General features: G+C 44.9%; 4 protein-coding genes across 12 annotated transcripts in view; all 4 read right to left on the bottom strand.

Moving 5' to 3' along the window:
• Positions 1 to 3410, bottom strand: part of PXK (PX domain containing serine/threonine kinase like) — a 43706-nt gene extending 40296 nt beyond the window's left edge. For all 8 annotated transcript variants that reach the window (XM_059856685.1, XM_059856686.1, XM_059856679.1 and 5 more), the window contains exon 1: positions 3196 to 3410. In XM_059856685.1, the coding sequence (XP_059712668.1) occupies positions 3196 to 3297 (102 nt within the window). In that variant the 5' untranslated portion in view covers positions 3298 to 3410. The remainder of the gene's footprint in view (positions 1 to 3195) is intronic.
• Positions 3411 to 5563: 2153 nt separating this feature from the next.
• Positions 5564 to 6138, bottom strand: HTD2 (hydroxyacyl-thioester dehydratase type 2). Its single transcript, XM_059856674.1, has one exon. It carries the CDS (start codon positions 6136 to 6138, stop codon positions 5611 to 5613), a length of 528 nt encoding a protein of 175 aa, XP_059712657.1. The 3' UTR covers positions 5564 to 5610.
• RPP14 (ribonuclease P/MRP subunit p14) lies at positions 6080 to 8682 on the bottom strand. 2 transcript variants are annotated; one of them, XM_059856675.1, is made up of 5 exons: positions 8597 to 8682; positions 8401 to 8485; positions 7542 to 7618; positions 6863 to 6941; positions 6080 to 6217 (listed from the first exon to the last, which is right to left on the bottom strand). In XM_059856675.1, the coding sequence occupies exons 1-5, from the start codon at positions 8665 to 8667 to the stop codon at positions 6161 to 6163; spliced, it is 369 nt and encodes a 122-aa protein (XP_059712658.1). In that variant the 5' UTR covers positions 8668 to 8682; the 3' UTR covers positions 6080 to 6160. The 2 variants fall into 2 exon arrangements, with proteins under 2 accessions (XP_059712658.1, XP_059712660.1); XM_059856677.1 differs by lacking the exons at positions 8401 to 8485; positions 8597 to 8682 and adding an exon at positions 8121 to 8255.
• Positions 8683 to 13403: 4721 nt separating this feature from the next.
• Positions 13404 to 21727, bottom strand: part of PRKAR2A (protein kinase cAMP-dependent type II regulatory subunit alpha) — a 55457-nt gene continuing 47133 nt past the window's right edge. Inside the window, exons 7-11 of the mRNA XM_059856673.1 lie at positions 18870 to 18971; positions 17009 to 17083; positions 15621 to 15686; positions 14739 to 14877; positions 13404 to 14230 (exon numbers count right to left, since the gene is read on the bottom strand). Of these exons, the coding sequence (XP_059712656.1) occupies positions 14097 to 14230; positions 14739 to 14877; positions 15621 to 15686; positions 17009 to 17083; positions 18870 to 18971 (516 nt within the window). The 3' untranslated portion in view covers positions 13404 to 14096. The remainder of the gene's footprint in view (positions 14231 to 14738; positions 14878 to 15620; positions 15687 to 17008; positions 17084 to 18869; positions 18972 to 21727) is intronic.

Raw genomic sequence — 21727 nt, 5'->3', positions numbered from 1 at the left:
ACAAAACTCAGACTGCTTGTAACACACTTAACCAGGAAAACAACTCTTGCAAACATAGAAAGGCATCATTTTCCTCTTCCAATTATGATTGGAAATAAATACACAGAAAGAAAACCTCAGTGAACAATTTCTTTGCTGCAATGCAAAAACATGGAGATTATGCTCCAGCTCAGATGTACTAAGCCCAGTAAGAACTTCTGAGCTCTTCTGACTTGAACGAAGCTTGCTGAGCCTGTGAGCCTATCAGATAATTTTGCAGTTGGCTCCCTAACACTCTAAAACCCATTTATGGGGGGTTGACATACTCTTACTAAGCAAAAAGTGCAAATCCTCAAAAGTCCATTTCCAATAGCAGCTTATCCCCTTCTTAGGTTTCTGGAGAATTCAGGTAAGAACACAGCAGTCTCAGGTTTAGTTTTCAGTTTTGTTATTTTCAGTTTCACCTTCAGCCTCAGGAAACAGAAACTCAGCCTCTGCCAAGTACAGCCCTTGATTCAATGCTATGAAGTTTACACTTACCCAGTCTGTTGTACTAAATTTAAATTAACAGAAACTGCTTAGAACAATACATGAGCAAACTATTCATTAGACACAAGCTTTGGTCTTCTGTGTGATATTTCACCATGTCTACAGAGCTTTTCCTGAAATTCTTCACCTTTTCCTTAGCTGTTTTTTCAGAAGACTGGCTATTTTCAGCACCAGCAGAAGGTTTACATATTTAGTAGTTCAGTTGCCATGTTAAAGTGGCACCTAAACTCAGCCTAAGCCATCTTCATATGAGTGCTTTTAGAAGCTATGATCTACAGGAAAAAAAAAAATACAAACCCAAGTTTAAAAGAACTCTTTCGACACTAAACAACATTTTAAAATCTTAATATATAATGCTGACAAAAGAATAAAAAATTTCATGGCTGCCTTTGCTTTAGAACAGGCCTAGTTCTCCAAACATTAGTTTGGGATAAAGGATTTTACAGATCTACATCTTTTGAAGATAGCACTTTGAGGTGGAATGAAGAACAAAACTGAAAAGCATTCATTTAAAGGCAATCTACTTTCTTCTAACTACAATTTAACAAAGTAAAATACAGTTTTCAGGCACCACAAAAACACTTCAACCCTTATTTCTTAGAAGGGCTTCATTTACACACCTCTTCAGAGACAAGGATTTATTTCTGCAGCTTATTTTGAATCAGGAGAGTTCAAATCAGGGACAGCATCACCCACCAATAAACAAGCTATTCAGACACCAGGGACATAAGATGAAGTATCTGAAATGACAGAATTGTCCACTTACATCAAATAAGAAACCAAGTCTCTGTTAATGGCTTCCTGTATTTTGTTATCCCACACTGGCTCTGTATAAACCATCTGTGCTACACACACTTCAAGCCATCTTTCAGCTATCAACAGCGCTTCTGCAGTAAAACAAACAATTACTAATAGATGTCTCTTAGAGACAGATTTTAACTCAAAAGGCACGGTGCTCCAGCATTCTGTTAGTAGGAAGAGATCAGAAGAAAACAGTAGAGAATTAGCACAACTGTTAGTAACAGAATACAGAGATGAAAGATGGGGCTATCGCACTCCCTCAGACAAGATGACACAAGGAGAGTCTGGATTGCAAAAGTTCTTCCAAGGGATCATTCTAAAAGAATCTTGTGACTTTTTCTTTTCCAACCAGAATCATGCAAACCAAAGGAAAGAACACAAACCACTATTGTCATTTGCACTAAGAAAAAAGCATAATAAGGAAACAAGCTACTAATGAAACATAATCTGGTCTGCTGGGGAGTATTAGGAGTTACACAACTTCTCACAGGACTTGGCACACCCATCCTTCAGCTATTGAAACAGGTAAAAAGCATCACACTTGCCAGGAAATAAACCTCTTTAGTCTTACTTATAAGAGGAGTTGCACCAACTGAGAGCCACAGCCTGTTGGATTCACAAGACCTCCAAGACAATTTCTCATAGGTAACTTCTGTTCAGAGAAAGACTGGAACATTAGTAAATGTGAGTTCCTCAGACAAAAAAATAAACCACTTCTTAGTGTGAATTATCTATATGAAGAGTATTTAATAAGACAGTCTGTAAATTAGTGTATACCCCATGGTGAACCTGCAGTTATTGTCATTCAGGTTAAGGGTATGCAACAGATGCAAGGAACCAGGAAGCAAGCCACAATGCAGGAACCAGAGCTGTGTAAGGGACATAAGGAAACCCTCTCTCCATTTAAAGCAAGCTTCCCACTGGAATACCTGCTGCTGAGGTACCTCCGGCCTCCTCTCCATCATCCCTGCTCTCAGCTAATTACAGCCAGTTCTCTGATTCACACTACTGCTTGGTCATACTATAATGAAACTCGGTTTTCAAAGTGGAAAATAACTGCAAACAGGACATTATAGAATTCTGATTATTACTGCATGCTCAAAGACAGTTCTTATGGAAGCACTGTGCATGTGTCCTAGGCATCTCAAAAGAATTAATCCGTGACACCCAAGTCATGGCAGGGCTTGTTCTGCGGAGTGCCACCGCTCCCCAGAGCTAAGAAACGGGGCTGGGGCTGCGGGGTCTCTGCGGTTCGCAGCCTCCGCTCGGCCACACGGCAGGACCCGGAGGCAAACGCAGCCCATTCACGTGTAACTTCACCGCCACCGAAACGCGGCAGCCAGAGCCCATCTGTGCTCCGCAGGCTGCAACACGCCGAGGAGAGCAGGAGTCACAGTAACCCCCAGGCCCGCTCGGAGCGGACGCGAGGCAGCGGGAACCCCGCGGCGGCGGCCCCCGCAGAGCCGCCGCGGTCCCTCCCGGGGTGCTGCCGGCTGTCCCCGGGAGCCCCGCGGGCAAAGAGGGGCCGAAGGAGCCGAACGAGCAGCGGCACCGCCGCTCCCCACCGCGGGGTTTCGGGGCGCTGCGAGCCGCGCTGCGGGGTCGCGGCCCCGCTGTCTCCCGCACCGCTCCCCCTCGCCCCCAGCGCACCCCGCAGTGCCCCGCCGCAGCCGCCGCCTCCCTCCACCCCCGGCCCCGCTGCCGCGGGCTCGGCTCAGGCCCCCGCCCAGCCCCGCTCCCGCCGTGCCCCGGCCGGCCCCCCGGACCCCGAGTACCCCGCGGTGCCCCCCGTTACCGGCTCCCTCCATTCCCTCCCCCGCCCCGGCCGCTCCCGCCTGCCCCCGCGGCCCGGCCTGCCCCGCTCACCGTGTGCGAGTGCAGGCTCTGGCTCGCCTCGATCTGCGCTGTCAGCGGCACCGTGTCGTCCAGGAGCACCTTGCCGGCCGGCGGCTTCTCCATGAAGGCCATAGCGGAGCTGGGAGCGGAGAACCGGCGCCGCCAACCCGCTTCCCGGGGCAGCTCCTGGCGCGGCCGCCGCTGTCAACACGGCAGCGCCGCCGCCGCCGCCGCGGGGCCTTAGCGCCGCCGCCCGCCACTGCCACCGCCCGCCGCAAGAGGGCGCCGCGGCCGCCGCTCCGCGCGGGTCCCGCCCCGGGAGCGCGGGACAGGGAGAGAGGGGGGACACGGAGAGATGGGGAACAGGGAGGGATGGGGGACACGGCCAGGTTGCGGGACACAAAGAGGTTCGTCTTCGCGGGCAATTAACGGGGAAAGGAGCTGGAGGGGAAACCATGAGTGCGGGCGGGTCGCCCCGCCGCCCAAGCCTTCCGTGCCTGGTGTCCCCGGTAGCACCGACAGCGGCAATAGCAGCTGCAGCCCCGGGGAATCACTGCAGGTCCTCCCAAAGAGACACGGAAAATTATAAGGGCACTTGCTGCTCTTTACCTCTCAGGGTGTTTTGTGTTAATAAAATAATCAGAATATCCTGTATATTTTACTCATTTTGTAGAATTTAGGCTTTGGAGTTGATCTTTTGTGGAGTTTTGGTTTCCAGTTTGGTTGTTTTTCAAAACACAGATTTAAAGTTGTTAACAATTGAACAATTGAATTCCTCAACGTGTCTTTGCTTGCAGCAGCATAAGAAACTTTCTATTTGAATACTGCTTAATGCTTGAGAACCTACAGGTTGGGCACCTGTCTGCATTTCCTCTTTTTACACCATACACAGGAATTACTCTCACTTAAGATGTTGTAAGACTGCAGAGCTGGAGTTTGTCATACGCCTGGAGCAGGTGTCATGAACAGCTTCATCTCTCTGTCTTGCAGCTCCGTGATGAGAGGAAAATGGGCTGTGTTGCTGTGGTTCTGCAGCCAGGCTGGAACAGCAACCCCAACTCCCCAAACTACAACTCCTGCAGTGACCCAGGAGGTCAGGGACAGATCTGACTGGTTTTGTTAATAAGCCTTAACAAGACAACTTCCCACCTAGAGAGGCAGGTGAACAGGGAGCAGGGGAAGGAGGGGCCTGCTTCGATTAAGTGCTTTGTCCAGCAAAAGCCACTGACAGGCAGCGACCTGAGGCAGAAGGAAAGGAAACATGAAGTGAAACAGCTCCTACACACAAGAGATAAGGAAACCTCTTCCTAATTACTGCTTCCAGTTGCCAACAGGCCAAACTCCAGGCTTTGAAAAGAGAAGGCATGGAGTCAAACACCTGAAACATCATCCCTCCCTCTGCTCCAGTGTGACTAACACCTGGGGTTAGAGTGCAGCACACTCTGGCAGTGCAGCTGTTTTACCAGTAGCTTTCATCACAGGTTGAGGAGAAACTCTCTTTTCTTAGCAGACAACTTCTGAGGTTATTTGCAGTCAAGAAAAGTTTCAAATGCATTTCTGCTGCAGGGAAGACAGGGGAATAACAGACACTTTGCCAGAAATTTATATGAGCCACCAACTGAAGGCCTGACTCCTGATGGCCTCAATCCTTCCTAAAAGAAGTTCCTTAGTGTATAGCAATCTTATGCCAGTACTAAAATAATTTAACCCAGATGGTTTACTAATGAATTTGCCAGAAATCTACTCTACCAAGGAACTTTCAGTGGACAATGGAAAATCCATGTTCACACACTCAAGCAGAGAGAGAAGCCACAGTTAGTACTCAGATCATCTGCCCCTGCTTGTCTTGCCCTCAGGAGCACAAATACACTAAGTACAAGATGTGACAATATATATTTTTTTAAAGCCTCCTTCACTCTCTTTCTGGGAGGCAAGTTTCAGAAGAAACAGCAGCTGGAGCTGCCATGCAGATTACCACACATCTTGCAGTACATGTGTATCAGCACCTCCACTTCTGTTCCTCTTTTGAACAAAGCAGTGTCCCCTCCCCGTTGCTTGTTGAAAGTACAGCTGCTTTGTACAGAAGGAACAAGTTTTAACTGAACTTTGCTGGTGTGGACTGCAATTTTACCAGAAAGAACAGCTTCAGTGTGAGCCCCACCAGTCCAAACCTCCCACTGTGGCAGCAAAAAGGCTTGTCTGAATGTGCCACTTTGCCACAGCAAGTGTCTAGTTCACCTTGGGAGAGAAACCCATCATGGTGAAAAAAGGAAAAGCTCTAATTTTAATGCAGTTCTAGTAAGGTTAAGTTTGGGCACTTTCAGACATTTTGAAAGGCTTTTGTTGCAAATGTACTGGTTTTAGTGATGTCACATAAAAAGAGACTCAAAACTAAGTGTACATTGGTTCTGGCCTTTATGCTGAAGTTGCACATGATGAACAGCTCTAACCCTCTGGCACCATGACTTTCACCATCCCTTCCATAACAGTTTTCCCACTTTCTCTGACCTGACATGATACAGAAATATGTGCAAGAGAACCCTTCAGTCGTTTCACTTCTGCTGCAGCTGTGACTTCTTCACCAACATACAAAGGAGCAGGAAAACGAATCTCCTGGGAAAGAAATATACATCCTTGACCAGGCATTTTGGTACCCAGAACTGCAGAAATAAGTCCATTGATCAGAACTCCATGGACAACAGTTCTCCCAAACCTAGACTTCTTTGCAAACTCTTCATTTAAATGCAAAGGATTTGTGTCACCTGTTAAATAAGAAAAAGTAACTACATCATTCTGTGTAAAAGCCTTGCTAAGTTCAGCTTTGTCTCCAACTTTTACATGTAAGTTCTGAAATCCAGGATGTCCAAGCAGTGAGTTGATTAACACTGGCTTTGTCAAGGCTCCTTGTTGGAAAATCCCTCCAGAAATTCCACGCCTGAAGGGCCACAACATTTCCAGGAACTTCTCCTGCATGTAGCTGAACCAACAACTACATTCAGTCCAAGACTAATTCTCTACTGTTGCCGGATAACGCAAGTAGAAACGGAGATGTCTGGTTTGGGGAAAGAAAAAACAAACAAAACTGAACAACTAAAGCCTTAAAAAAACCCCACCATCAAACGCTCTCAAAGTTGAAAATACTTCCATTTTCTTTCACATAAGAAATTAAAAACTTAGAGCTATGCCTGAGCAGACTTTTGTCTAGTCACGGCTTCAGAAACAAAGAATTCTCAGAACTCATTTTATTAAGCAGCATTATCTGGAAAAAAATAAGCTCTGGAAGTGCATGTTCATATATGCATTGTTAAACAAGGTCAGTTGGCAGTAACCATTAGAAAGGCAGAAAGTGGAGTAGGGAAAATAAAACCTGGACCAAGATGTGGGTCATGAACAACACTTGGCAGAAATTATTTTCTTGCAGCTGTATTAATGACATCAGGACTTGTCACTGGAGTGAAACCATGAAGTTATGAGACAGCCACTATGGTCACATTGTACAAGACTCATTTTAAGATGAGAACTGCTCAAACACAGACCTGCACTGAAAGGCACTTCATTCCCAAAGCAAGGCATTTTTGCATCTAGGCCATCCTTCTATGAAAAGGCAGTAGACTTAGGCAGTAGGCTTAGGCAGCCTGCCAAGCTTAGAGCCAGAGCTGACACCTGGGGGAAGCCACCCAGACCCACAGGGCTTTACCTGCAGCACCCGGAAGGCACACCTCCTGTTCTGGTAGAAGCCCAGCAAGGTTAGAGCACTCCACAGCTTGACAAGGCCACTAGATGAAAAGAAAACAAAATATATTAATAAAATTTGGGGTTTTCTGTTTTCCTGTAGCATAGATATCTCAAATAGAAAGTATGTTATGCAAAGAGAAACAAACCCTTAACGGTTTAACAGCAGATAATTTCCCTAAAGAGTTCTAATAGTAAAACTGCATCTTGAAGGATTATTGCAATGGCTGCAGACTCTTGTCTTTGACACAGAGATATGTACTGCACCCTCAAGCTCACTCTACCAGAACTGTTCTTGTTCTCAGTGTGCATTTAAGCTCGTTCTTCACCTAAATCACCTGCAGTTGTCATCACCATTTAGAGTAACCATTCTCATCTTTACTATAGAAAGAGATTTAAAGTCACTACTTCAGTAATGCTTACTGCCTGTCTTAAAACCATTAAAATCATTCTGGTTTAAAGCAGGAACTATGTACTGATGCACAAAGTTACCAAGACTCAGTAATTATCTTATCTTCTACATGCTGTATGCAAATATCTGCAAGTTAGGCTTAATTCTTCACAGGTCATTCCTAGTTTAAGAGTTCTATTTTCTTACGAAAAATATTTTCATGGCATGGAAGAACAAACTGACTGCACCTTACCTGCTAATTACTCTTAATATGGCAGACAGAGTTTTTTCCTCATACGTTAAGACATCAACAGGCAAAGCTGCTCCAACCTATGAAAATAAATGTTATTTAATAAGTATCACTCTATGTTCTTATCGTGGTTTATAAGCAATTGATTTAACCCCCAGCATGTGACATCATTAAAGGTGTTATAGTTATGCTCAAATCTCACACAAATGTTTCAGCTACAACATCACTGGATTTTAAACAGCACCCTTCCTCTCAGAGTTCTTTAGAAACCACTTTTATTTCCACATTACAGCCAGAGAAACAAAGACCAAGAGGTGATGTGACCTGCTTAAACTCAGCCAGCAATAGAGTAAACAGAGCAAAAATAGTGCTGTGGACTTTCCCATCCAAAAGCTGTTCCCTTCCCACAGTTCTCTTTTTAAAGCCTCTCTACAGCAAAAGCATCAATACCACAAATCCCAAAAACAAGTATCAAAGAACGGCTTGAGCTGGAAGGGACCTTACAGAGTTCATCCAGCTCCAGCCCCGCTACCATGCTCGGAGGTACCTTCCACTAGAGCAGGCTGCCCGGCCCAACCTGACCTTGAGCACTGCTAGGGATGGCTGAAGCCACTTGGCTGCGGGCACCGAACGGAACCGCTCAGCTTCACTGGGGGCGAGCCGGGAGGGCGGCTGGCGAGAGGGTAACCGGGTACCGGCGGGCCAACCCCGGCCCATCCACGCCGCCCCGCCTGCTCGGACACTGCTCCGCAGCCTGGGCTGTGCCAGGGGACAGCAGCCCGCTCCCGCAAGGTTCTCCCGGCCCAGCCCGGAGCCGCCGGCCGCGGACACACCGCAGTCCCGGTGCCGATGCCGGTCCCACCTCTCCGTGCAGCTCCCTCAGCGCCGTCACCACGAGCTGCTTGAACTGCGCGGCGTTCGGCCGGGCCCCGCCGTCGGGCAGCTCCCTGCGGGAAGGAGAGCACAGGGGTCAGGAGGAGCCAGGAGGGCTCTGTGGGAGGCTCGGGGGGCCCCGGTTCAGGGGTCCCGGTTCGGGGGGTCCCGGGGGTGCCGCTCACAGGCGCACGCGCAGATAGTGATGCTCGGCCGCGCGCCGCAGCACGCGCCGCTCGAACGCGGCCGCCGCCATTCCCCGCCCCGCCGGGCCGCGCGCGCCGCCCGCCCGCACCTTCTACGGCGGCCGCGCGGGGTCATTGTCACCATGGCAACCGCGCGCCGCCTCCTGTGTCGCCGTGGCCCGGCCCAGGCCCGGAGCCGTGCCCGCGGCACCGAGCCCCGTGCTAGAACGCGCCGTGCGCGGCCCCGAGCGCAGCCCTGCGGCCGGGGAAGAGCCAGAGCAGCGTCTGAGGCTTGAGACGAATCTCTGGGAAGCGGCGGGAACAGACCAAGTGCGGCACGCAAGCCTTTAGCTTCGCGAAGGCAACCACGGAGCACAAACACACCGCGGCAGGCGGGCACAGAAACGCTGCTGTCCTGGGCCTCCAGCAAAGGGGCTGCTCCCGACGCAGCTCCTGCGAAAGGCGGCGCCTGGCACAAGGTTACCAACACTGAGGAGACTCTGCTGTCCCAGGCTCAGTTTTGCAGGGACACACAGCTGAAACGAACTGGAGAAGTGCACAGAACGAGCCTGGCAGCCTGTCTTTGCACTCATCAGGCAACAGCTGAATGAGATGATAAAATAACACAATTTTAGTATCTTGTACCTGCTCTAAAGATTGGCATGAAATGTATCCTTACCACAGAAACAGCAGAAAGGATGGAAGTATGTTTGCTCTGCTGAAGCAATTAAACATTATCCTCAAAAGAACTTCACAGAATCTTCCTTCTTTTACCAGAAGGTTTATCCAGGAATTAGCATTGACCGCCACAGGGTAACACCGCAGAGCAGCCCAATGTACATCCCACATGCCTGGATCAAGGCCCAGCTCACAGAACACCTTTTGCCTGCACCTTCACACGGCTCAGTCTGTGCAAAGGTCCTCATTATTCCAGCAGAGCTTTCTCAAGCTTAGCACCACAACCCTGAGCTCTGCTCCTGGGCTAACATAAAAATGGTACATAAACTGCCACACGTTCCGAAACAAAACTTCAGCAAAAGCAACTATAATTTCACATGTACCAAAGTAATTTTCAGATTGTTAGTTAGGTTAAAGAAAAGGCAGTTTGCCACATAAAGTTCAGTAGCTGTAAGTGTAGGCTAAGAAGATACCTTCAGGAATACTGTGTTTCTCCTGGGAACTGAGAACCAGTTAGTGCAGTGCTCAATAAATCAGTCCCACAATAACTTGGCAGACTTATCAGAGCAGCCAGTTTTACTGGGACCAACACTACAGAAGTTTGTATTCCTTTAAAGATATTAATAAAATTTCATCCCCAAGCAGCAAAACTTGGAGGTCAGGTGCTGTATAAAATCTCTTTTTGTTACTGCAGTGGGGCAGGTGCTGCTCTCCCTGAGGCTCTGGCAAGAGGAACTCACTCAGGCATTCCCAGTGCATCCAAGGAGCTGCTGGAAGGCTGGGGCTGTGTCAGCTGCAGCGAGTCAATAACGAGCACACACAGGACTGTACAGGAAGGCTGAACACAACAGGTCAGTTTTTTATTAACCAAAAGTGAAGCTGAACCCCAGAGTGGTTTAACTTGTTAAAACCATATGTTTATATGGCAGATATTTTTCTTTCATGTTCAACACTACAGTGCAAGAATCAAACTTCGCAGCTGTTCATCCTTTGAGAATCAAGTAGTAAAATGAATTAAAATAAGGGTCCCTCAATGAATCAATTAAAAAAACCCATTTAACTCAAAAGAACAGACCAATTTTAAGAACTGTCTTATTAAATTCTCCCAAGTGAAAGACCTTTAAAAGCACTTGGAGCCTTGAGGTAGCAACTTTATGCAGAATTTAATTCCCCTCCTGCCCCACAGAGGAAAATTAGTAGCGCATGATTAGCTCCAGCCAGCTAAGCTGTGTTGAGTGTCTCCTGTGAGGTGACTTTCTCTTGCCTCTTGAAAGAGCAGTGTAGTGCTGCAGAGCGCCAGGAGGAAATCCACAGGGAAGGCCTCTTGAAATAAAATTTATGGTTTGAAAAAAGTTGAAATGATCAGCAACAATTGTAACAACACAAATTATCTGAAGTGAAAAAACCCAATGTGTATTTTGGCAAGACTAGTTTACAAACAGAAGTCAAGAACAAGAGTCTGCTTTCAGCAAAAGAAAGAAAGAATGGAAGTGACATTCAAAGGGTTTTCAGGGTTTTTTTGCCCTCTGTGCAAAATTGCACTTTGTTTTCAAAGTTTTATTTTAAGTTTTCCACTTCTGTTTCTAAGGGAGCACTTCCACACTTTTTTGTTCTTTTACATTGTTAAACCTGTGCTGTGACATTAGACAGATAGACCAAGTGCCAGGATATTTAAGCACTGAAAGCTCCTCTCACTGACTTCACAACAATCACAAGCAGGGAATCACAAACACGAGATGTCTTCCTCTAAGCCTCGAAAACATGATCCTCTGTGCCCACTTTGCTGCTGAGTTGTTTTATTAAAACAAAAAAACGAAATCTCTCTTCACTGCCTATTTCAGAGACTCAGTAGCATTTACTGAACACTGAGTGGTAACAAAACACTTGGGCTTACTCTCATTGCAACAACTGCAATGAACAGAGTGCAAAGGAATGAGCTGAGATACAGGGATGGGGCAGATGGTCACAAACACGTGCTGTAGTTGCTCCCTGGACTCAGTATCAGCACTTGCACATCGCCCATTTTTGCTCACTGCTGGTGCTCTAACCAGACTCCTGGCAATATTGAGTATTTTACTAAAGAAGCTTTCTTTCCACTACCTTCATGCTCCAAAACTGTACAAACGGGTTGGTTAAACTAGACCAAACTAATCAGGCACATTGCACATTATAGCTCTTAAATGGATGAGCCTTCTTAGCAGCCCATTCTCTTTCAGCTCAAAGCCAGCTGCCTCTCTACACCACAGAATGATGCTGCACAGACCCTGGATGCAGGATGGCACTGCCCAGTATGCCATTGCTCCAGGGAGCCCAGAGAAAGGTAAAACTTCAAAGCCTTGTTCTTGTTCACATGGGATCCCAATATTTTGGTTTTATATTCTTGTCTTTGACTTTTAGAAGCCAGCAAATTCTGCCTTCGAGGCAGAAATATCTCAAGAATCTGACATCAGCCTTGCCTGGGTTTTGGTTAAGCTTTGGAACAACGGCCTGTGTTTCTCTGTGCTGAGGTTACAGCCCTGTCCTGCACAGAACCAAAGGCATTACAGAATCCATCTGTAAGGCAGCCCAACCTGCCAGGCTCCTCTGGATAAAGGAGAGGACATTCTGCCTGGGAGCAACAAAGGCCAGCTGGTGATTATTCACAGCAAATTTCTCTTTAGCTCACATGACACTTTAGGCAGCACAGAAATTCAGGCTGGTTTAGAGACCAGTTTCTGTTTGGTTCACAGGACAGACATGAGCTGGCTTCAGAAACTCTCTTTGTCATGGAGCGTAAGATACCCAAAGTATCTTAAAGTTGTATCTGCTATCACTGCAAGGAGCTGATGAGTGTGTTTTCTTTTTTTCTTTGTTGGTTTGGTTTGGGTTTTGTTTGGTTTTTAAATTCTGTGATGAAAACAATTATTTTTGTCTTTGGTGTTAAACCTTGGAAGCATGAGTGAAAAGTACCTGCTGCTTCTTTGGCTGTAATTTATGACAAAGAAACAGCCCAGGAAAGCAAGTGAAATTCACTGTTCTAAAATACATGCAGTTAGAACAGCCACTAGACATCACGACCAGAACTTTAATAATATGGAAACACCAAGCTCAGTGGTGTCCATTACAAATCATTTGCATTATATAAAAATATGACTGCAATTACAGTAACTGGACAACAGTCATTCAAATTTATCAACTTTCCATCTTACTCATATTGCAGGAAATGGGAGGAGCTCATCCACTATAGGGGGGAAAACTGTCCAGAAATCAGCTTAGAGCTGCTGCTAAGCATCTCATGCCTTAGAGAAATGTCCACTGTGAGAACTAAAAGCAGGAATTCAAGATTAGCATCCTTCCATTCTTGCTTACATGGCCATGAATAAAAAGAGCACGTTCTGTTACACTAGTATTCACTATTAAAATTTTATAACCTCATAAAACACCAATATGTTTTGCATGAGCTGTGGAAGAATGCAAACTCAAAGGGTCACTAAATTTATTACCTCCAAATTCAATGTCTTAATGTATATAGTCTGTTTGAAAACCATAAAAATGTCCTTCTCATGGTCTGATTCTTATTTAGATAATACCCTGATAAAATCTCAGCCATATGCCAATTAAGGTCCTTAAAGCTATAGAAACAGAATCTACCTAATAAATGCTGCAAATTTAACAGATATTTTAGATAAACATCATTAGCTTAGTTATCACCTAAACCAAAAAGACTCCTCAAACACACCAACTGCATAGTTAGCAAAGACATTTGCTTTACAAAGTCAAATGTTGCCAACTTTTGAAAAGTTTAGCAAATCAATGTGGTATTTGGAAGCATTCAAGTGTCTAATGAAGTTAAAATACTGTGAAATGTTAGGACTAGGGGAAGCTCCTGTAAACAAGTACAAGAGTAGTCTTCATTTAAATTACAAAACATTCACCTCCTTAAAAAGCTTTAAAACTGACCCAGTCAACAACTGCACCCTGGGAAATGTAGCAGTATAAAGGACCTTTGTAAGCAAGAGAAGGTCATATATTGTTATCTCACCACCATAAAATGTACTTGGTGTCAGGAACAAGGAGCAAATTTGGGGAGATGACAAGTATGACACTTTCAGGCCATTTGATCTGAACCACTGCACTTTGTTGGACAGCATAGAGTAAACCAATTTTCTTTGCTGCTCAGAAAACACTTAAAATACGTTTTCTGCATCTGGTTGCTAAGCAGACTCTCCCATGTCCCCAGCTCAGTTTACTTGGTTTAAAGAGTTCTTTATATTTATTACCTGCTGCTTTCAGCAGGAGGACCAAAACTTCAGTGCCATCTTATTCATTGGCTCCATTGATACTTTAACTTCAAACCCAGATGCTACAATTAAAAGCAAATTTGACATTGTGTAAGGAAAGCATCAGATGAAGGTAATCAGCCCATAAAAGGCTTGTATTCCACAGGCTGCCTCTGCAGAACAGGCAACCTCCCACTACAGAATCTGAAGGGACAATTTACCCCAACAGTGACACCCAGAAGGAAGGAGGCTCCTATGTCTTGCACACTTTGGGTTTCGTATCAGGCACTTGAACTGTTGGACAGACGCCATTCTGAACCAAGTAAGTGAACATAGGGTTAGAATCATCTTTAATCTAGGTCTAATAATGAAGTATCAGCAGCAAAGTGGAGGCAGGGAGGAGTGAGCAATCCATCTGTGCTGAGACTTGTTTATGGTTTCTAAAATGCCCAAGAAAACAGCAGCAGTAACTGTTCCATAGTGTCCGTTGTCCTTGTGAGTTGTGTTGCTGATAGGAGGCTTCTCTGTGTCTTGAACTAAGAAGGCATTGAGGTACCCTGTGCCTAATTCCCTGGATCCATCAGGTCCATGCTAGAGCCAAACATTGCCACCAGTTGCTCCTCGTAATGTGTTATATTCCTCTTCATAATGTCCATGCAGGGTCCAAGCAACCTCTCAAATGCTTGCACATCCATGACTGTAATGGAACAGAGATGAAAACAAGACTGTTTGTCAAAAAGGACTCCAAATACCAATCTGCTTTTTGAACTCAGAACACAGACCTTCAGTTCAACCCACTTAGGGCTGAGGCTTCAAAAGGAACCACAGAAACAGAAATCATGTTTCTGATTTCTCTTCATACTGTTATTTGGAGAAACAAGATTAATGAAATACAAACCTGATCTCAAGAATAAACACCGAGGCAAATACACCCCATAGTGGTATTAAAAGATGACCTGAAGGCTATGTGTGACAAACAAGTACAGGCCACACATACAGGAAATAGAAAATCGGCCATGAGGAAGCAGCAGTGCTTCTCCAGCTTCCACCTGGAGCTCCCCTCCAGCCCATGCTCCCAGCTTCTGGAATCTGACTGCCAGTTCTCAAAAGGTTGCTGGGTTTTGAATGGCTGCTCGCTCAAGCATGGTCCATGAGACAAGCAAAGAACAGAAAAGGATGACTAGAAACACAGACCACCTGCTTACCTAAACATTTGACCTCCCCAACAGCGTAGGCAGAGGCTGCTCTGGGTTTGTTGGTAACAAGTGCAAGCTCTCCAAAGTACTGCCCTCTGTGACACCGGGCAATCTCCACTTCTTGATTAGCTTCTTTACTCGTCATGGTCTGTCAAACAGTGCAGTTTCAGTATTTGCACACAGCTTTGTTCTTGTACAAGGCTACAGTTAATAATCCCAGATACTTTACACCTGTGAACAGCTCCTTGGTTTCAGGCCTTCAAACTACTGACTCCCAAGTCATGGTAGAACAAGTCAACACCAAGTTCAACTGGAAACTGGGTAAGAAAAATGTGTGCCAGCCCACAAGTTTTGAGACAGGCAGGTATCAACTGCTACAGCTTTGGGAACTGCCGTTGTGTAGCCTAACACAGGCTTTATCATGCACCACATGCTGTTCCCCTGGCTGCTTCAGACTGTACAGAGACCCATGCAAATGCCAATACCTAGTATGTCACTAAAGATAACAGACCCCACATTTTGTAATGTGCAGTCTTCTACAATCATGGAAGAAATGATTGTAGAAGACAATCCACCCTTAAGGCCAGGCAAAGTGTATCAGTGTTGGAAGGGATGGGATGGGTTGAGCTGCAGGCTCTCTCAGTCTCTCACATATCAGGTTAGTTTGCAGAGCAGCAGACAGAAGCAAAAGACCTTGGCACTTTAGTAAAATGACTTCTGGCTGCTTCAGAACAGGAATGGGAGTTTACAACCTACATCACACGAATAATGATCAACATCATAAAATAATTTATTAAAATAACTCAGGGTGGGCTTTTTCACATCTCTTGTAATAATCAGTCAAATCACAGATTGATTAATACAAAGCCTAATCACTCAATTTGAACTCACCTTGCTTTTAATCAAGATTTTTACTTCTCCAGATTCTACAATGTAAAAACAGTCTGCTTTGTCACCCTGTGAAGAAGAAAAGCTAAAATAAATTCTTTTTTACTCGACTGTGAAAGTATGTCTAAATGGTATTCATACATTCATTTTGAACTAGGCCTTCTGCAGAAATCTGCTAGAATTGACAAACACTCAGATTCTTAACATTAAAAGGTGACTGGTTGGGTAATACACCAGAGGAGCCCACAGGGAAGGAAGTACTAGTGCACATCATTCAGTAAGGGGGCAGGAGGAAAGGAAAACACAAAGGAGATTGATGATATATAGCAAAATCGCTTAAATGAAAATCTTCTGATCCTGATGGAAGTAGGCAATAGCTAGTGAAATTAAGCAGAACCTAGAATTTTCAGAAGCAAATTTTAATAAAAGAGATTTAGTGACTTTTTCTTTCAGTTGGAAGAAGGTACCAATAAACTATCTGAGGCACTGCTTGAGCAGAGGGGTTGGACGAGGTGACTTCCAGGGGTCCTTCCAACCTCAACTATTCTGTCATTCTGTGAGAGGTTCTAGAACATTTTTCACATCTCTCTCAACCTCATCATGTTTAAAATCTTCAAGTGATCCCAACTTACATCTGCTCTGGAGAGCTTCACCAGCACTTTAAAATTATAAAGTCTTATCTGTGACAGGAAGGATATTTCCTCTCTATCTTTGCCCCTGTGAGCCTGGCATAGGGCTGGAAGTCAGAGTGGAGATCTGCAACGTGCCTCCTGCTACAAACCAAAAGCAAAGGGACTAAAGGCTTCAGGGAGACAAAGGCTGGAAAAGGAGCTGATAAAGGAATGGGAGCTCACCAGAAAAAACTGAAACAAAGTGAGGAGAGAGAGAAATCTGACATTAAGTCAAGTGGTCAAGGAGATGAATGTGATGGGAAGGATGGAGGGAAATGGTTGTAACTTGAGTATGAAACAAGGCTGGGAGAAGATGATGCAACATTTAAACATTAACTCTGACAGTTTCTTAGAGCTAGTGACTCCCTGTTTAATCTGGCCCTAGGGGCCTAGGAAAACGCTACATGGGGCATTTAATGGAAAACTGCTTCATTTAATTTCAGCTTCTGAAGGCACATTCATCTTGAATCCATGCAAAGACTACTTAAAAAAACATAGATGAGAGAAGAAATACCAAGGAGCTAAAGTAATAGAATAAATTTGCAGCAAAATACATACTGTCTATTCCCCAAACATTCAAGAAGTGGTCAAATAAATCAGAAATATTAAAGAATAAATGCCAAGTTGGTCCAAGTAATACAACTCTGCAAGTCAATTCCAAACAGAAAAAACAGAAGCACAGAAAGGAGAATGATAAAGAGAACTTGAAATCTAAAGTACCTGAGAAATTATACGTTCCCCATCTTGATACACCTTCTCTCCTATAACATCCACTATCTTCATTCGTTCTGATGCCTGGAACAAAGAGGAAAATTAAAAACAATAATCAGTTATACTTTATCTCTATGAACTCTCCTGAATCTCTACAACCCCTCCTGAAATGAACAGACATTCACTAGACACACAAACACACAATTTATAAATATAGCCCCAAAATGACATTGTCATAGCACTGCAACACAGGTGTTAAAGCTACCATAATCAACAGGGAAATAAATTGTCTAGTGTCCCATCCCTGTGCTTCTCTAACCACTCAAAAAATAACTGATTTGGATGGTTGAGAGCAAAGGGAAAGGGGGAAAAAATCACTTTCTTTAGGATTCAGTTGAAATTTGAAGAAAACACTCTGAAAAATGTTATAAATTTTCTAAGAACAAACTCTAATGAGAAATACCAGCAAAACATTTCAAAAATATTTTAACCACTACATACTTAAAAACATGTGTGGGAGGAATTGTGTCCAAGAACTCATTCCTAGATTGAAAAGAAAGGTGACATGACAAGGACAAGGGCTGTGCACTGGGAGCAAGGGCAGGAGGCAGCACCTGCCATGCCAGTGTCTGAGTCTTCACAAACAGGAAGGGAGAAATGAGTTATCTCCAGGGTTTCCCACCACCCATTTAGACCCCCACAAAACAATTTCCTTGCTTCAGAGCAGCACAAAAAATCATACCAAGAAAGGAATAAAATCCTAACAGTTAAAATTCAGCAGATGATTCAGTTGCAATCAATCCATTCATTCCCCAAGTGCACCTTCATCTTGCCTATCTTTGAGAAATCAAATTCTGGTCCATGCATGATTCAACTGCAATGTGTCATGCAAAAAGCCATCCAGTGCTAATGAGTTATTTTGCTGTATCTTTAAATATTTGAGTCATTTCTGTGCTCAAAAAAAGTCACATTGATGGAACCAGTTTAAGCCAGGCACTGAGAAAGAAGGTGTTGTAATTTATCCTTTCCACAGCTACAATGTATGCCCAAAATAATACACAGTAGGGGCTGTTGTTCACACCTAATGATATTTGCAATTTTGTAATCTTCTCCCAAAGAGATTAAGAGCTCAAATACTAAAGATTAATGCTGGAAAGTGGTTTTTTATGAGGAAAGTTAAATTATGGTTTAAGGCAGAAACAGACTAATGCAAAAGCAGGTTGGTCAGTTCCAAAAACCCTCTGACAATACAGGGTGAATCAATGGAAATGACAATTTCCACATTGTTCCTAAATTCAGGCATCATATACCCAACAGCACAGTGTGACTGCATTCCCAAGTCACAGGGCTACCCTTTAGCAGTTTAACTCCTGAATATTGAATTAATCTTAAAGCAAGACTACGACAGCTCACACCTTTGTATCAAATTTAAAACCATTCCTGGCTGATAAAGGCCAGGCATCCCAGTGACTGTATCCTTACTTCAATATCACAGCCTCACTGGCAACCACAGCCCTGACTACCAAACTGCATTTTGATACCTGTTCCCTGAAATACATATTTTTGGTGTGGGTTTTTTGTTGTTTTGGGGTTGTTTTTTTTTTTTTTTTTTTTTGTGTAAAGAACTTTTAAAAAATCAGAATGAGATAAAAATCAGCAAATTGCTACTGTGAATAAAGGATCTGGGGAAAAAAACCCTAAAACTATTTCAACAATGCAGATTAATTTGTGTAGTGTATGTGATACCAAAGCAGCACTTAGTATTTTGTTGTAAGCAAAAACAACAGATTTCTGATATAGATAGCAGGAACACTGACTGGAGCTGCTGCTAATGCAAGAATTTGATGCAGATGTCTCTGAGAGGTTTTACCTCCAAGGATTTAAGAAGGGGCACAGACTCAATAAATAATTCATATGTCTTCCTCTTCTTTGCGTTGTTTTTCAGTATAATTCTTCTGAACGTCACTCGATCCTGCAAGAAACAGCACAGAGAAATTCATTATTCCTCTTCACTGAAATGCTCCCTGTTTGAAGAACTGACAAACATGATCCAGTATTTACAGCAAATGCCAGGGCTGGGAAAGCATCTGCTGAAGTGATACCATATCCACCACAATCCTGCAACAGCTCCTTTTAAAGTACTTCTGGCAATAACAAATTAAAAAATAGGGACCTGCAAGACCTGATCCTTCTCAGACAACCACTTAGGGATTCAATTTTTATTCTTACACAGTTTTTCTGGGTGGAGTTTTGGGGTTTTGTTTGCCTGTTTGCTAATATATATTTCATGCTTCTGCATCAAATGAAGAAGTTTCGCTCTTCCTGCTGAAGCCAGTGAAAATTGGCATTTCCAGCACTTGTTAATGCAACTGCAGAACTAAGTCTGATTGGATTCTTCTCTACTTGAGTCACAGATTTCCAGTGTTGAAGATTTATACTGCTCTCAGGTCAGGAACAGAGAATCAAACAGCAGCAGGCTTGTTCACTCCATCTTCTCAGATCCAAGAGCCAGCTTCTGCAAGGACCACTTCCTGACTGCCAGCTGTGTGCGCGCTCCGCACGGAACAGCTGCTGAGAGTGCTGGTGCAGCCCAAACGCCAAGGGGGCAAAATCGCCCCGGCCCCGCCCGCGCTGCGCCGCGCGGCCACAGAGCGGCGCTGCGGGGCCGGCGGCTCCGCCAACACTGAGCGGAGCCGAGCGGGAGCGCTGCCCGAGCGGCACCGGCACCGCAGGGCACCGGCACCGCAGGGCACCGGCACCGCAGGGCACCGGCACCGCAGGGCACCGGCACCGCAGGGCACCCCCGCCGCAGGGCACCCCCGCCGCAGGGCACCCGCGCCGCAGGGCACCCGCGCCGCAGGGCACCGGCACCCAGGGCACCGGCACCGCAGGGCACCGGCACCGCAGGGCACCGGCACCCAGGGCACCGGCACCGCAGGGCACCCCCGCCGCAGGGCACCGCGGGCTCCTCTCAGTGTCTGCCCCGCCGGAATCCGCCAACAAAGCTACAGATGCAGCTTGCCGTGCGCAGCTGGAGCCATAAGTGTAAAAACCAAAAAAAAAGTCAGAGGACAGGAGCAGAAATTTGGTCAAGAAAATGGTACCAAAAAATTTTAAAAAACCAAAAACACCCACAAAAAAAAAAACAAACCAACTCCCCCCAAAAATAACCACCACAAAAAAAAAAACTAAAAACAAACAAACAACAAAAAACCCCACACCAACCAAAAAAGACCCCAGAAACATCCTGAGAGCCATTCCTTCGGTTCCCAAAACCATCAGCTGGTACCTAAGCAGCAGCATTTTGAGGTGAAGAGGTATTTTCAAGTATGTAGACATCTTTAAGGGATGCAGGCTGCAAATACTTGTAATAAGGACTAATAGAGGTGATATCAACGGAACATTAAAGTTGAAGGATGAGGAAGATGAAAGGCAGGATGGTATTACTGTTATCCAAAGTAGAAAAACAGATGATAAAGCATAAGGGATTTTTCTGTTTTTAAAGGAATTCTTCAGTGGTAAAAGTGTCTTCAAATGTTTGTGTCTGGAGAAGCAGAAAGATGCAGAAACTGGGGGGGGATTGTAAAAGCATAAAAAATCTGAATTCACCTGCTTGGGAGTATCAGTGAGGGAGGAGAAGCAGTGGTATTCGAGCAAAAAAAAAAAAAAAAGCCAAGCTGTGAAGGCAGCGTGTGTGACTGTGAGGTTTCCCCCAGACACATTCAGCAGCAAAGGCTGAGGACATTTCCCTCCTCCAGAAGGGACCCACTGTGGGAACTGCTTGGTGCCTGAGCCTTCCAGATTTCTGTTGGCCTAAGCCTGCAATGCAGCAGGAGTAATCCACACTTCCCAAAGGCAGATTACCAAAGAGCTTAAGCAATGACTTCTGCATACTAATAAAAAATATGTTTAAATTACGTTAGGGACAAAATTGTACAATAAAACACGGCAACAAACAGAGTAACTGGAAGAAATAACTGAAGTTTGAGAGGAAGATGCAGCCTTAGTTAATAAAATGTTCATAGGACAGATGATTAGTAAGAGGTCCCTGTTCATCTACAGCTTGCTAATTAATTGAATAGAATCACAGAAAAACTAAATCAAAAATTAACCCAATTTATACAGTTCTTTTCAAAGGCAAACTGGAACAAAGAATAATCTTCTCATTTTCTTCCTTTTATGAATGAGTTCAGTTTGTAGCTAGCTGCTTTGTTCTGTCTTCCTCCAGAAATGAGATTGTGACATTACTCCCTGGTTGATTTACCAAACTCTTTTCTTTCACATCACAAATGAAAGGGAAGTCAGATGTCCCAGCAAGGCCGGGATGGCAGGAACAGCCACGTGCAGCAGCGGATCAGTCCCACAATCAAGGTCACACCAGCGGCCAGCCCCCAGCACGGCTGCCGAGGAGCCCGGGGCACACAACACTTGTGGCTTCAAAGCTCTGCCGATCGCACAATCCACTTTTTATGCCAACTCTCAGAGATGAGTAAGAGAGCACTGGGAAAATAACCCCATGCAAATAGTGCAGAGAAAAGAACTAAAAAAGGAAACTAATGGCTACAGCACTGCAGGGCTAAAGGCAAAGCAACACCATCGTTTAGCTCGGCATCTCATAGGTCATGCTGACCTGAGAACCTCTTCCAAGGTAACAGAACCACAGTTTATTGTGAAGGAAAACAAAGCTTTGGGCAGTTTCCTGACCTCTTTAAATTACTAACATCCTCA

Source organism: Haemorhous mexicanus, chromosome 11 (assembly GCF_027477595.1).
Source record: "Haemorhous mexicanus isolate bHaeMex1 chromosome 11, bHaeMex1.pri, whole genome shotgun sequence".
Taxonomy (NCBI): domain Eukaryota; kingdom Metazoa; phylum Chordata; class Aves; order Passeriformes; family Fringillidae; genus Haemorhous; species Haemorhous mexicanus.
This window is presented reverse-complemented; position numbering and strand designations above follow the sequence as displayed.